This window comes from Cannabis sativa, chromosome 7, assembly GCF_029168945.1.
Source record: "Cannabis sativa cultivar Pink pepper isolate KNU-18-1 chromosome 7, ASM2916894v1, whole genome shotgun sequence".
Classification (NCBI taxonomy): Eukaryota; Viridiplantae; Streptophyta; class Magnoliopsida; order Rosales; family Cannabaceae; genus Cannabis; species Cannabis sativa.
In genome coordinates, this window is record NC_083607.1 from 56788067 (window position 1) to 56799877 (window position 11811).

An 11811-nucleotide genomic window follows, 5' to 3' on the forward strand; every position below is an offset into this window, starting at 1 on the left:
CCCTAAAAGTTATCATATTAAATTATATGGGACCCGATACTTAGTTGAACCAATAACGATACTGACACGTAGGAAGGTATTAGGCACCACTAGTGCTCTTTAGCATTTTTCTTTAGAAATATGTGTGTAATTACTATTAGGTTATGCAGTTTAGTAATTATATTATATTTTAAAATATAAAGTGTATTTAAATATAATGTGGTACATATGAATTCTTAATAGTTTGTGATAACTTTACTTTTGGCCAATAATACTGAGTTTAGAAAGCGATTAAAAATTGATCAAATCCAATGAGAATATATCTAATTAAAACATAAATTAAGAACACCAGATTTTATAGAGGTCAGCCTCATTTATTTGGTAATAGCTTACTCTTTTTTCTGATTATATTTGACTTGTGAGAAGAGAAGCAAGTGCAGCTTGATCTCTCTTGAAAGCTTTTACAAATATTTAAGCAACATAATAGCTCTCTTGAAAGTATATTTCGGATCCCTTAATAATGGTATGGCTCGATTATTTAAAGGGAATAATTACAATAGAAAATAGTTTCCAAAAAGTTGTCAAGCCATAAAAATAGAAAGTTAATGACTTTCCTAAACTGTGACAAATATTTTTATATATATGAAAATTCTCTCAATAGGGATTTGATTATATGCGAAATGGGAAACTTCATTTAATGAATTCTCTTCATGCGTTTTCCTCTGGTTAGATCGTGTGAACTACTGGCTCTTTTATCCCCTCCAACTTAACTTTGTTCATTCCGTACAACAAGTTTTACTTTGCTTATTTATTATTGCATCTGGCAAGTTGTTTATTCTGTACGGGCACTTGGAAGACCATCTGCCCAGGTATTGGAACCATGATACGTGTCACCCAAAAGATGTGCCACATCAACCAGGCAAGATTCGGGATAACATTTTCTCCCCAAGTTTGCGTGGGAACTTTCTGGTTGATGCGTGGACTTGCTCGGCTCGCGTATTAGGTAGATGCGATGACACGTGTTAGATGGATAAGCATGGCGAACAGGTTCGTCACTTCAAATCTTTAGAGCATCTTTTCAAATATTTGATGCATTTAATGCTCTAATATAGACAATCGTGCCTTAGGGGCATGCACTGACGACTATGCTTATTATAAGTACTCATTGTAAATTTTTTTTGGGAAACAAGCATTTGGTTTGGGTACCCAAATTATGGTTATACCCCCTGAAGCTCTAATAAATAGAGAAAAAGAGGTTCATTTGATATTCTTTATATCTTAGCCCCTTAAATACCAGAAAGATTTTGCATTTCCTATGATTTGAAGAGCGCATTTGGAGACTTCAAGCACTCAATCTTTGACTTGAATCTCGGCTTTGCACATTCCAACCAGCAACTCCAATAGTGAGTAACTATCATATTTCTTCATGCATTTTCTCTTTACTTCCTTACATTCAATTTTCCATGTTTTCTAGAAAAACCTAGATTTTTTCCATTGATGTTCTTCACAGTTTGAATTTACTCTGATTATTGTGGTTGAATATGCTCGTGTAGGACTTAATTGCTAACTTATCGAACATTTATAAAGTTTTTCCTGAGAGAATTTGTTGGATGGAGGCTTGTACGTCGTTTCAACAAATTCTGGGTTTTTATCCAATCTTTGAATATCTTTGTATCAAGTTCTTTGTCATTTGGATAGAGTTCTTTCAATTGATCCGGGTTTTTTTGGACGAAATAAACAAATTTTTTCCATTTAGACTCTTCACTTTTTTCGGTACTTACCTCCCCTTCTTCTTTTGTAGATGAATTTGGGTGACTATTGGGGAGGTAAAAACTGTATTGACAATGACCTATTACAACTACTCTTCGAGGATCAACCAAAGGTCTGTGCAAAGTCTCATTCTTCTGACGGTAACTCCTCCTTTAGCTTCGAAGAGTGGGAAGTATCAAGTGACGACTCTAAGCGTACTATAGTACTCATCCAGCATCATTTTTATCTGGATTAGATCAGAGTCAGTGTGTACGGGAGATTCGTCTGGGAATACAACAGAGGTTTGAGGTGATATTTGCCTTCTAACTGGATGTACATTGTCCGTACAAGGGTTCCAAACACTCTACTGGAGGTGAATCCTGAACCTTCACTCCGATCGAGGGTTGAGGCAGAAATTACTATCACTGTCGCAGATCACCCTCCATCAAGCTATCCATTTCGCTCAAGAAAAGTGGCTTGTACCAAAAAAACTGTCCAAAAAATTAGCCCGAGAGATTGGGACTTCGTCCACTTAATGGCCAGGCAACACGACTTGGGAAGGGAAAACTCTGAGGGGGAAGATGTCCTGCCTGTAGGGGACCCAAAAGTCTAAGAAATCGAAGAGCAAGGCGAAAATGATAGGTATGCCTTCATGCCTTTCAAAGGTGCCAGTTAATATTTAGAAGACGGACAACCTTTTGACTTTTGGGGCCATTTTTTAGTCCTAGGTATTGATTACACGGATGAAGAGTTCAACGAGGCTGAACCATTCGAGCATCAGGAGGTGGAAGGCTCAATGTGGATTTCTCCGCCATTCAAACTGACAGAGAGGTGCCTTCAGAATTCAAACAAAAAGGGCTTCTTAGCCACGTGCATGTATGTCTCCCCTTTGAGGGGCAATTTGCCAATGATCTGGGAAAAGGGATGTGTGTGTGGTCCGGTCCTCATGCTGAGCACAGTGCCTTCTTTGCACTTCATGAAGCTGGCTAATTGCTACAGAATTTCCCTGATGCAATTCACGGGGAAAGGGAATTAAACACTTGGTCGTGATGTTTGTACTGTATGCGTAGAAAGGATTGGAGGAACATTTTGCTCATGACATAAACTGGTTCTTTGAACTGAAGTCTTCCTTGCATCACGAACGCTCGGGATAGTTTTACTTTGCACAGTTGGAGTGTTCATGGATAATCGGCACAAACAAGAAGTTTGTAAATAAAATTGGTGGTTTCCTCCGAGATTATTACATAGTCACCGAGGTGAAGACTAACTTTATAGCCTTTAACATGCTAAAACTTACATCCAGTCCGCTTTTACACTCGGCCTTAAGGACAGGGTCCAGGCCATTTTTAAACTTGTTTGATTTTGCTCAGCATATTGTCTTGTTAACATCCCCTAAGAATTTACTCAAGTATGGACTTTATCTGAGCTCGAATAGTCTGTTCCTCAAGAAGTCATTAGCATTGGTCAAACCAACCTCTCCCAAGAAGAAAAAGACCAAAGCCAACAAGGTCAAGGCTTCGTTTGTGGAAGAACCCATTCGTCTTAGGGATTCTGAGAAAGAAACTATTTTTAGGGTTGTTTAGCATGTTGAAGGGAAAGTAAAGGAAATCCTTGAATAAATTAAAGTAGAATCCTCTAATGATGATGCTCTTTCAATCCTTTTCTGGGAGGGTGCTCCTCCAGAAGTTCAAGGTAGCACTATTAATAGGTTGTGTGCCATTTTATAATCTTGACCAAGATTTTAACCAAGTTTTCCCTCTTTTTTTATGTAGAGATGTCAAGCAAACTGAAGTCTTTATACAAAAGGAAGTTGGGTGGTACCTCAGACAAGGAAAGCCCAAGTAAAGTGCAAAAAACTAACCCAAGGTCTCTCCTGGAGAAGAAGTGGTATTCATCAACTCCGAGCAAGAGATGGTCAAAACCAAATCCTTAGCGACCAAAATCTCGAAGGGTATGCTCCTCGCTCCTTTCCCGTCAACTCAAAAATTAAAGGATTTGGCTGTGGCCACGGTTTCCTTAGAGTTGAATCATGCTGAAGACATTTGCAACAACTATCATGAAAGGTACCGTGCGGAGGCCGGGGAAATGCTGGGTGGAGCAAACATTCTTCCAACTGACAACCTAATGTGCAGTTTGCTTAAGGAATGTAACAATATGTTGTTGTTTACCTTCCGTATTTTATGTTTGGCCAATTCATTTCGTGTCTTCTTTCTGACTTGGCTCTATTTTCTTTCAGGTGAACTTGTAGGCGAGCTATATCTATTCGAGGACTAAGGCCATGGCTAAGCAATCTGTTACAAACTAAGTTGAGTTTGACAAGGTTCAAAAGGCAATGGCTGAGAAGGAGACAACCCTGAAGTAAGCCAACAAAGATTTGTTCGAGCAAAAGAAGAAGGTCGAAAAGTTAACCCAATAGATAGCTAACACTCTATCAACCATCCAGCTGGAAATAAACCTTGAGGAGGTTACCAAGGCCAAAAATGAGCTAAAGAATGAAAAGGAAGTCAAAAAAACATGAAAAGCGAATTTGCGAGCTAGAAATTGCCCAAGTTGCAGTTGACAAAGAAATTGATAGTCTTGTATCTACTGACACAAAGGTTTTCTATGAGTTTTGGACAGCTAATCCCAAAGCTAACTTTGATCATCTAAAATATGACAAGGAGTTCATGTTTGCTCGAGTAGAAGAGATAAAAGCTCAACATGCCAAATAAGCATACTGTGCCTCCCAACTCTTTTGTGGCCGACCAGAATGCTGCCATAGCATTCTCAACTTATTGACTCTAATGGATTTCTAATCCATCTTTTTTTAGTTTTTTCTTTAAAAAAATAGTTTTGCGGCCTTTGTGGCCTTTATTTTTCAGACAAACACCGACCAAGCAGTCTTTTTCCTTAGTTTCTTCTTAAGACAAATGGCTGGCAATGCAGCTTTTAACCCCAGACTTAATTCATGACTTTTTGCCTTGCTTTTTAATTTGAAATTCTTTAATTTTCTTCAAATTTTCATTGTTACTTTTCAATGTTGTAAGGATATAAGTGCCCCAAGTGTCTGAGCAGACTTTTAACTCTTGCTCACTTCTAATTCATTTTTGCCTCATTTTTTATGTTTTTTTTGTTTGGTATTTCTCTTTTGGGTGGACCTCCCTGTATGCCTGTTTTAAGTAATTTTGTATTTATTGAAATTAGTCAAAATATATTTTTATTTTCTCGGTGTTCCGCTAGTTCCTTGTCATGATAAATATCTCGGATTGCCTTGCTTTGTGGGTAAAATTAAGAGTGGCATGTTTCAATCTATTAAAGATAAGATTTGGAACACGTTTTTTGGCTGAAAATCGAAGCTTTTCTCTTTTGGAGATCGTGAAGTGTTGTTAAAATTGGTTATTCAAGTCATTCCTTCCTATGCCATGAGCTTGTTTCATCTACTAGTTGGTATTGTCAATGAGATTCACCAAATGTGTGCAACTTTCTGGTGGGGGGATGATAGTAAGAAAAAGATGCATTGGTGTATGTGGCTTCGACTCTGTTGGCATAAGAATGGTGGCGGTATTGGCTTTCGGGACATGTTTTTATTTAATCAGTCTCTCCTGGCCAAACAAGCAGCTCAGTTGTATAATTCGTCTGATTCCCTGGCTACTAGGGTAATGAAGGGTTTCTACTTTAGCAATGGTTCTCTATTGAGTGCTGAAGTGACAAAGCGTGCGTCTTTTCTTTGGCAAAGTATCTTATGGGGTCGGGATCTCTAGAAGAAATGATGTCGTTAGCTTATAGGCTTAGGAGAGTCTATCAAAATTTGTGAACATGTGTGGATCCCCAAGGATCATGTGGGTTTGTCTTACTCCTTCTCGGGTGGGTCAAGCTTTCAAATGGTTAGTGGTCTCAAATTTGATTCTGGAAGATGGAATTCCTCTCTAGTTGAGGAGTTGTTCGATAAGGTGGAGGCTAGTGCCAGTTTGTCTATCCTGTGCTTGTTGTGGTATTTTTGCACACACAAGTGTACGTATCGTAACTAGTAGTAAACTCACTAAGAGTGAGGTCGATCCCACGAGAATTGAGTTAAGTACTTTAAAATTAAACTTTTACTTCTATTTGGTTGAATAAAAATTAATAGAGAAAATTAAAATAATAAAACTAGTGGAAGTAGGAAGCAAATAAATAAATAAAGGAAATTAACAGTTAAAAAAACTAGGGCTTCGATTTCAATTGTTTCTATTGATTATGGCCTAATATGATTATCTTCCTATTATCAATTTCTATGCAATAGCAGATTTACTAAGGTAATTTATAGTCTTCTCAGATATATAAATCTCAATTACATGCAAACTTTCTACTCTCATGATAAATTTAACATGGAACAGGCATTAAACACAGAAATCCTATAAGCTATTTAAACCATACAAGTACTCTCGTTTGATATCGAAATTCAGTTCTATTTCACTATAGCATAATCGACACTCACTTCTCAGATCTCGCATCGAAATTATAAAACAATTAATTGATGGTCAGGCAATTAAAAGTAATTAAGCACAAATGAAATAGAATACACAGAAATTAAGAGGAAATAAATCATATTAAAACCATAAAATAATATCAAACAATATCTATCTAGACCCTAATCAAGTGTTTAGCTACACATGTTTATGGAAGCAAAATCACACGTATTAACTTTAAGAAAGAGAAGAAGATAGAGAATAAAATAATGCTAAAAACCCTCTACAGAATGCCTCCAGTATTGAATTCGGTCTCTAAAATTCGTACTCATTTTTTCCTCTGAATTGCTTGACTGAAATCAACTCTAGTTCACCCTTTATATAGGCTTTTATGGACTAAAAAGATATAAAAACCCACATGTTAAATGCCTATTTGAATTGGGAAACCACCAAAACCCATGTGAGAGAAAAAGACGATTTTTGGGCAGTTTTAGGGGGGTGTGTTGCGGCCCCACAAGGGCTGGGCCGCGACCCATGTTGGAGTTTCACCAGATGGCTTCGTTTCTTTAAGTAGTCAGTGATTTTTTTACTGCGTTGACTGATAGTATTTTGGCCATAACTCTTTCGATATTACTCGGAATTAAACGATTCAAGATGTTCTGGAAAAACAAAAGAGAGATCTAGAACTTTTATGTTTTGACTTTTTCCGAAATCTAATCAAAAGATAGTCGAATTCAGGCTTTAAGTTTAAGCTTTGTTTTCTTGCACAATTTTCTCTATTTTATATATCATCTTTTTGTGAGATTTTTTTTATCTTTTTTTCATCTTATTCCTTTGATATTTTCTAATCTTCTTCTATTTTAAATCTACAAATATAAAAGGTAAAAAACGTAGAATTACTCCAAACAAGAGTGGAACTAAATTAAAAATATACTAAACTTAATCTAAAATTAATACTAAAAATAACCTAACAGGGCTCTTTGTTTGATTTCCAAGATAGGCTTATTTGCCACTTTTCTAATAACAGATCTTTTTCGGTGAAGAGTGGTTATTGGAGCACAATGTCTAGTTTGGGGTGGGGTCAAGCTTCAGGCTCCTCAGGGACTTCTCGGTGGTGGAAGCTGCTGTGGCAGCTTAATCTTCCACCAAAGATTAAAAATTTTGTGTGGAAGGCAAGTCTGAACTTCATCCCGTCTTATGCCAATTTAACTCGCCATGGTATGAAGGCATCTATAATTTGTCCAATTTGTTTTCAGAATAATAAGACTACTATTCATGCTCTTTGGCTCTGTCCTTCTCTTAAGTCTATCCATTCGGATTGGTTTTTGTGTGGCCTTGACTCCTTGAAGGACGCCTCTTGCTATTATGAATTGTTGTTGGGTTGTGTGGATATCTTGAGTAGACAGGAACTTGAGCAGTTCATTACCCTTGGCTGGCGTATTTGGCACAGGTGAAACACCTTTGTACGTGATCATAAACTCCTCTCCGACAATATGGTTAGTGCTTGGGGCCATGGACTATCTTTGGAAATACCAAGATGCTAATATTGGTGGGTTAGCTTCTATGGGTCCGTCTTCTAACAATGTGGGCAATGAAAAGTCTTCTATTGAGATTGATCTGGTTCTTGGCGAGTTCAACATTTTTGTGGATGATGGGATTCGTTATGAAGACCGGGAAATAGGTATGGGGGCTTTGGTTTACAATCACACTGAGCATGTCCTCTTTTTGAGTGCGGGGACCCGCCCCTAATGGGGCCGGGATTCCCCGTCTAAATGGGGAACGGGGCGGGGACGGGGATTATTTTTTGTCCCTGAATGTTAAACGGGGCGGGGACGGGGATCACACTCCCTGCCCCGACGGGGACCCGTTTAGTAATTTATCTTATATTAGTAATATTTTATAATTTATAATTTATGTTTGCATTTTTTTAGTATATTAGTATCTTTTTTATGAATTTTAAGTTGTATTTTGGATAATAATTAGTTTAATGTGTAATATTTTAATTTTTATATAGTTTAACATTTTTGTATATTAAAAATTTTATTATAAACTTTATTTTTCTATTAGGGGATTCCCCGTCCCGTTCCCGCCCCCATTAGGGGATTCTTCGCCCCATCCCCGATGGAGAATAAGCGAGGATAGGGATTAAAATCCTTAACGGGGATGGGGACGGGAGAAGCACTCCTTGCCAATTCCTTGCCCGGTGTGCATCCCTATATACATATATTTATATGACGATATATAGTTTAATTTATGGTATGTGTAATTGGAAAGCTGAAATTAAATTTGAGTGTAATTTGAAAAAATGAATTAAATTGACATATTTGTCAAACTAGGTAAATAGGAGATAATTAAGAGTTTATTACACTAGTTAATACAAAATTATCAATTTTAGACAACTAATCTTATACTATATTAGTTCGTATATAATTACTATGGGGTGTTTGTTTAGGTCTTTGAATTGTATGGAAAGGTGTGGATAGAGATTACTTAGTAGAGCATTTAAAATTAGAGGTGTACATAACTCGATCTAAATTGATCTAATTTCATGACAATTAATTGATCTAATTTAATGACAATTAATTGATCTAATTACAATTGATTGTCAAATATTGAATATCGAATTGTGATCAAATCAAATTAAATGCTACTTTTTAATATCCAAATGGATCGGATTGGATGATCGAAAATTGGATGTAGTGTCTAAAAATCCAAAACATCCAATCAAACTAATAAGAATTTTTATTTAATTTGGATGAGTATTAAAATTTTATATTATCATACGTAAAATATATATGTATATATAAAAATTAACATTAAAATTTTATTTTTTTTAAGATTAAAGGATCCTATCCACTAGATCTAAAATATAAATATTGGATGAACCTAATTCTATCAAAAAAAAAAAAAATACTAAATCAATATACTGCATCTAATAGATATTGGATTGATTAAATAACTAAAATTAATTACATTGGTAAAATCTAACAATCCAATTTAAAATTAGATCAAATATGAATATGTAGTCCAATAAACACCCCATCTAAAACTTTTCTCTGCAAAAGGTTTAGCTTAAGCTTTCTCCTTTAAAACCATGTAAAACTATGTAGGACCACAAAAAACTAACACTTTCCCACCCTTATTTTGAAGAGAACAATAAAATGTGTACACTTTCCCATAACCATACCCCACCGACTACACCAAACACCCCCTAACTGGTTTGTTAAGATACTACCCTTGTAATTATAGCATAATGTCATCTCTATTCTCTAGTTAAAAGAAAATAAAAACATATGTACACCAAACCAAAATAGATTGATAATTCCAATCTTCATTTCGTATGAGAAAAAGGAGTAGTTTTGTAGATCTTAAGTTGATAAAACAAAAAGTAAAACGACTCCCTCAAGCCTTAACATTGTTTTTCCCAATTACTATAGTAGATTCCAAACTCCACATTCGAAAGCATGGATTACAAATAAATAGATATACTAGCTAGAATGAAGAGCTAAACATGGATTCTTCTTCCCCTATACACAACAGCCCTTTGTTCTAATCATCATCGTCATAATCATCAGTATCATCATCGTCATCATCATCAGTATCATCATCGTCATCTTCGTCATCTTCATCATCATCATCATAGGCTGTAAAATCGTCATAGTCTAAGAAATCATCATAATCATAGTTGATGGACATAGAGTCATCATTGTCTAAGAAATCATCCTCACTTGAGTATCCAAAATCATAATCAGAGTCATCATCACCATTCTCATCTTCAACTTCAGCAGAATTATTACCCATAGAGAAAAAATGATGAGAACAGTTAAGATTATAATCTTCCTCTGAAAACGTCTCACCAATATCAGAAATAAATTCAGTGCCCTTGAGTGAATCATAAGGAAGCTTTACATGTTTAATCTGCTCAGCACACCTTCTCCCCAAATATTCTTTTAATCTAATATTGAAACATCCGCGCAGGTCAAGTGACTCGAGTTTAGGACAACCATCAAGAATGGCTTCTAAGCCAATGTTAGTCATCCAGCTTCCAATAAGCTCTAGGTGGTGTAATCCTGGCAAGTATTTACCAATGGCAATGGCATGTTTACTATAATCCTTCCCATAAGAAGGATTAACGTATACTTTATGAACAAAAGAGTTCAGTTTCAATGTTTTGAAAAGAGGGCAACATCGCCCCAATGCTTCCATACAACTTTCAAGGGATTTGAAGTATGTCTGTGTTAGATCAAGCTCCTCCAACAATGGAAGCTTTTCAATAGCTTCAACCAATTCATTATCGGAAACAAATGAACATGAAGCCAATCGAAGGCGTTTGATCTGTCTTGAACTGTTGTAAAGGGAATGAAAGTAATCAAATACTGTAAGAATCTCAATGGCACTATGTTCAATCAAAGTTGTGACCAATCTAACTACAAATTACTAAACATAAAACATGACCCAAATGCTGAAAATAACCCAAAAGGCAACATTAATTTCTTTTCATTGATAAATTTAATCACACCAATTACCCAATTTCGATATCAACATGTATGCATTTACCCAAAAAGCAACATCAATTTCGATAGTTAAAAATCAAATTAAGGAATCATGAAAAACATTCTCTTTAAAAAGGGGAAATTATCAAATCAAAACACAATACCCAATTGCAGTTAGAACCAGTTTAATCACTTATTTTCATTATGATAAAAATGGAAGTGGAGTAAAAAAAAAAAAAAAATACCTAGCAGTGATGTACAGAAGCTGTTGGTCGAATCGAAAGTCCTCGATGCTGATATCAACTATTTGGCCACAACTCCGGTCGATAATGTAGCGGTAGATCTTTTGCACGTCCGACCTAAAACCAAGGAAATCATCAGGATCGCCATTTTTCCGTATATCAATGGTTCGCCACATGAGAGGGTCCTTACAAATATCAAGCCACAACTTGCAAACCATCTGACCACTCTTCAGGATTTCGATCGCACCCAGACGAGAAAGAATCGACGCTGTCACGTCGCGGGGCAATTCTAGCCAGTTCCGTACTTCTTTCGGCGGAGAAGGAGAAGGCTCAGTTGAGGAAGACGCCATGGACGATGGCAGAGAACTTGGCGTGCAAAAGGGGCTCCAAGTTCGGAATTTAAATTTGTTCAAACTAATTTACATAATATATACTATTTTTTTTTAAGTTATATTTACACACACTAAAAATATGAGGGAAATTTGATTTTCTATACTTAAAAATGTTCAAATTTTTTTTTTTGAACCAATACATTTTATACTATGAAAAATATGACACTTTTTTCAAAACTCCAAAAATACCCCCCTCTATCTACTTTGTCTCTCTCTCTCGAACCGAACAAAAAAAAACATATGGTCCGATGGTCGGTCCAGATGGTCCGATGGGGTCCGACCAATCGAACCCCATCGGACCATGTGGTCCGACCATCGGACCATGTGCCTCTCTCTCTTCGTTTTCCTCAAATTGAAAAAAAAGGGCATATGGTCCGATGGTCGGACCACATGGTCCGATGGGGTCCGACCAATCGGACCCATCAGACCATGTGGTCCGACCATCGGACCATATGTTTTTTTTCTTTTTTTCTGTTCGGTCCGAGAGAGAGACGAAGAGAGTGAGAGGGGGCGGTACAGTGGGTGGGTGGTG

At 36.5% G+C, this 11811-nt stretch overlaps 1 protein-coding gene across 1 annotated transcript; it reads right to left on the reverse strand.

Moving 5' to 3' along the window:
• Positions 1-9467: 9467 nt before the first annotated feature.
• On the reverse strand, positions 9468-11352 carry LOC115698000 (F-box protein SKIP19). The gene is made up of 2 exons (XM_030625175.2): positions 10891-11352; positions 9468-10497 (listed from the first exon to the last, which is right to left on the reverse strand). Exons 1-2 carry the CDS (start codon positions 11235-11237, stop codon positions 9702-9704), a joined length of 1143 nt encoding a protein of 380 aa, XP_030481035.1. The 5' UTR covers positions 11238-11352; the 3' UTR covers positions 9468-9701.
• Between the last annotated feature and the right edge of the window lie 459 nt (positions 11353-11811).

Coding starts and splice junctions, on each gene's coding strand:
- LOC115698000 (XM_030625175.2), bottom strand. CDS start 11,237: ATGGCGTCTTCCTCAACTGAGCCTTCTCCTTCTCCGCCGAAAGAAGTA. Junction 10,498..10,890: donor CTTCTGTACATCACTGCTAG/GTATTTTTTTTT, acceptor CCTTTACAACAG/TTCAAGACAGATCAAACGCC.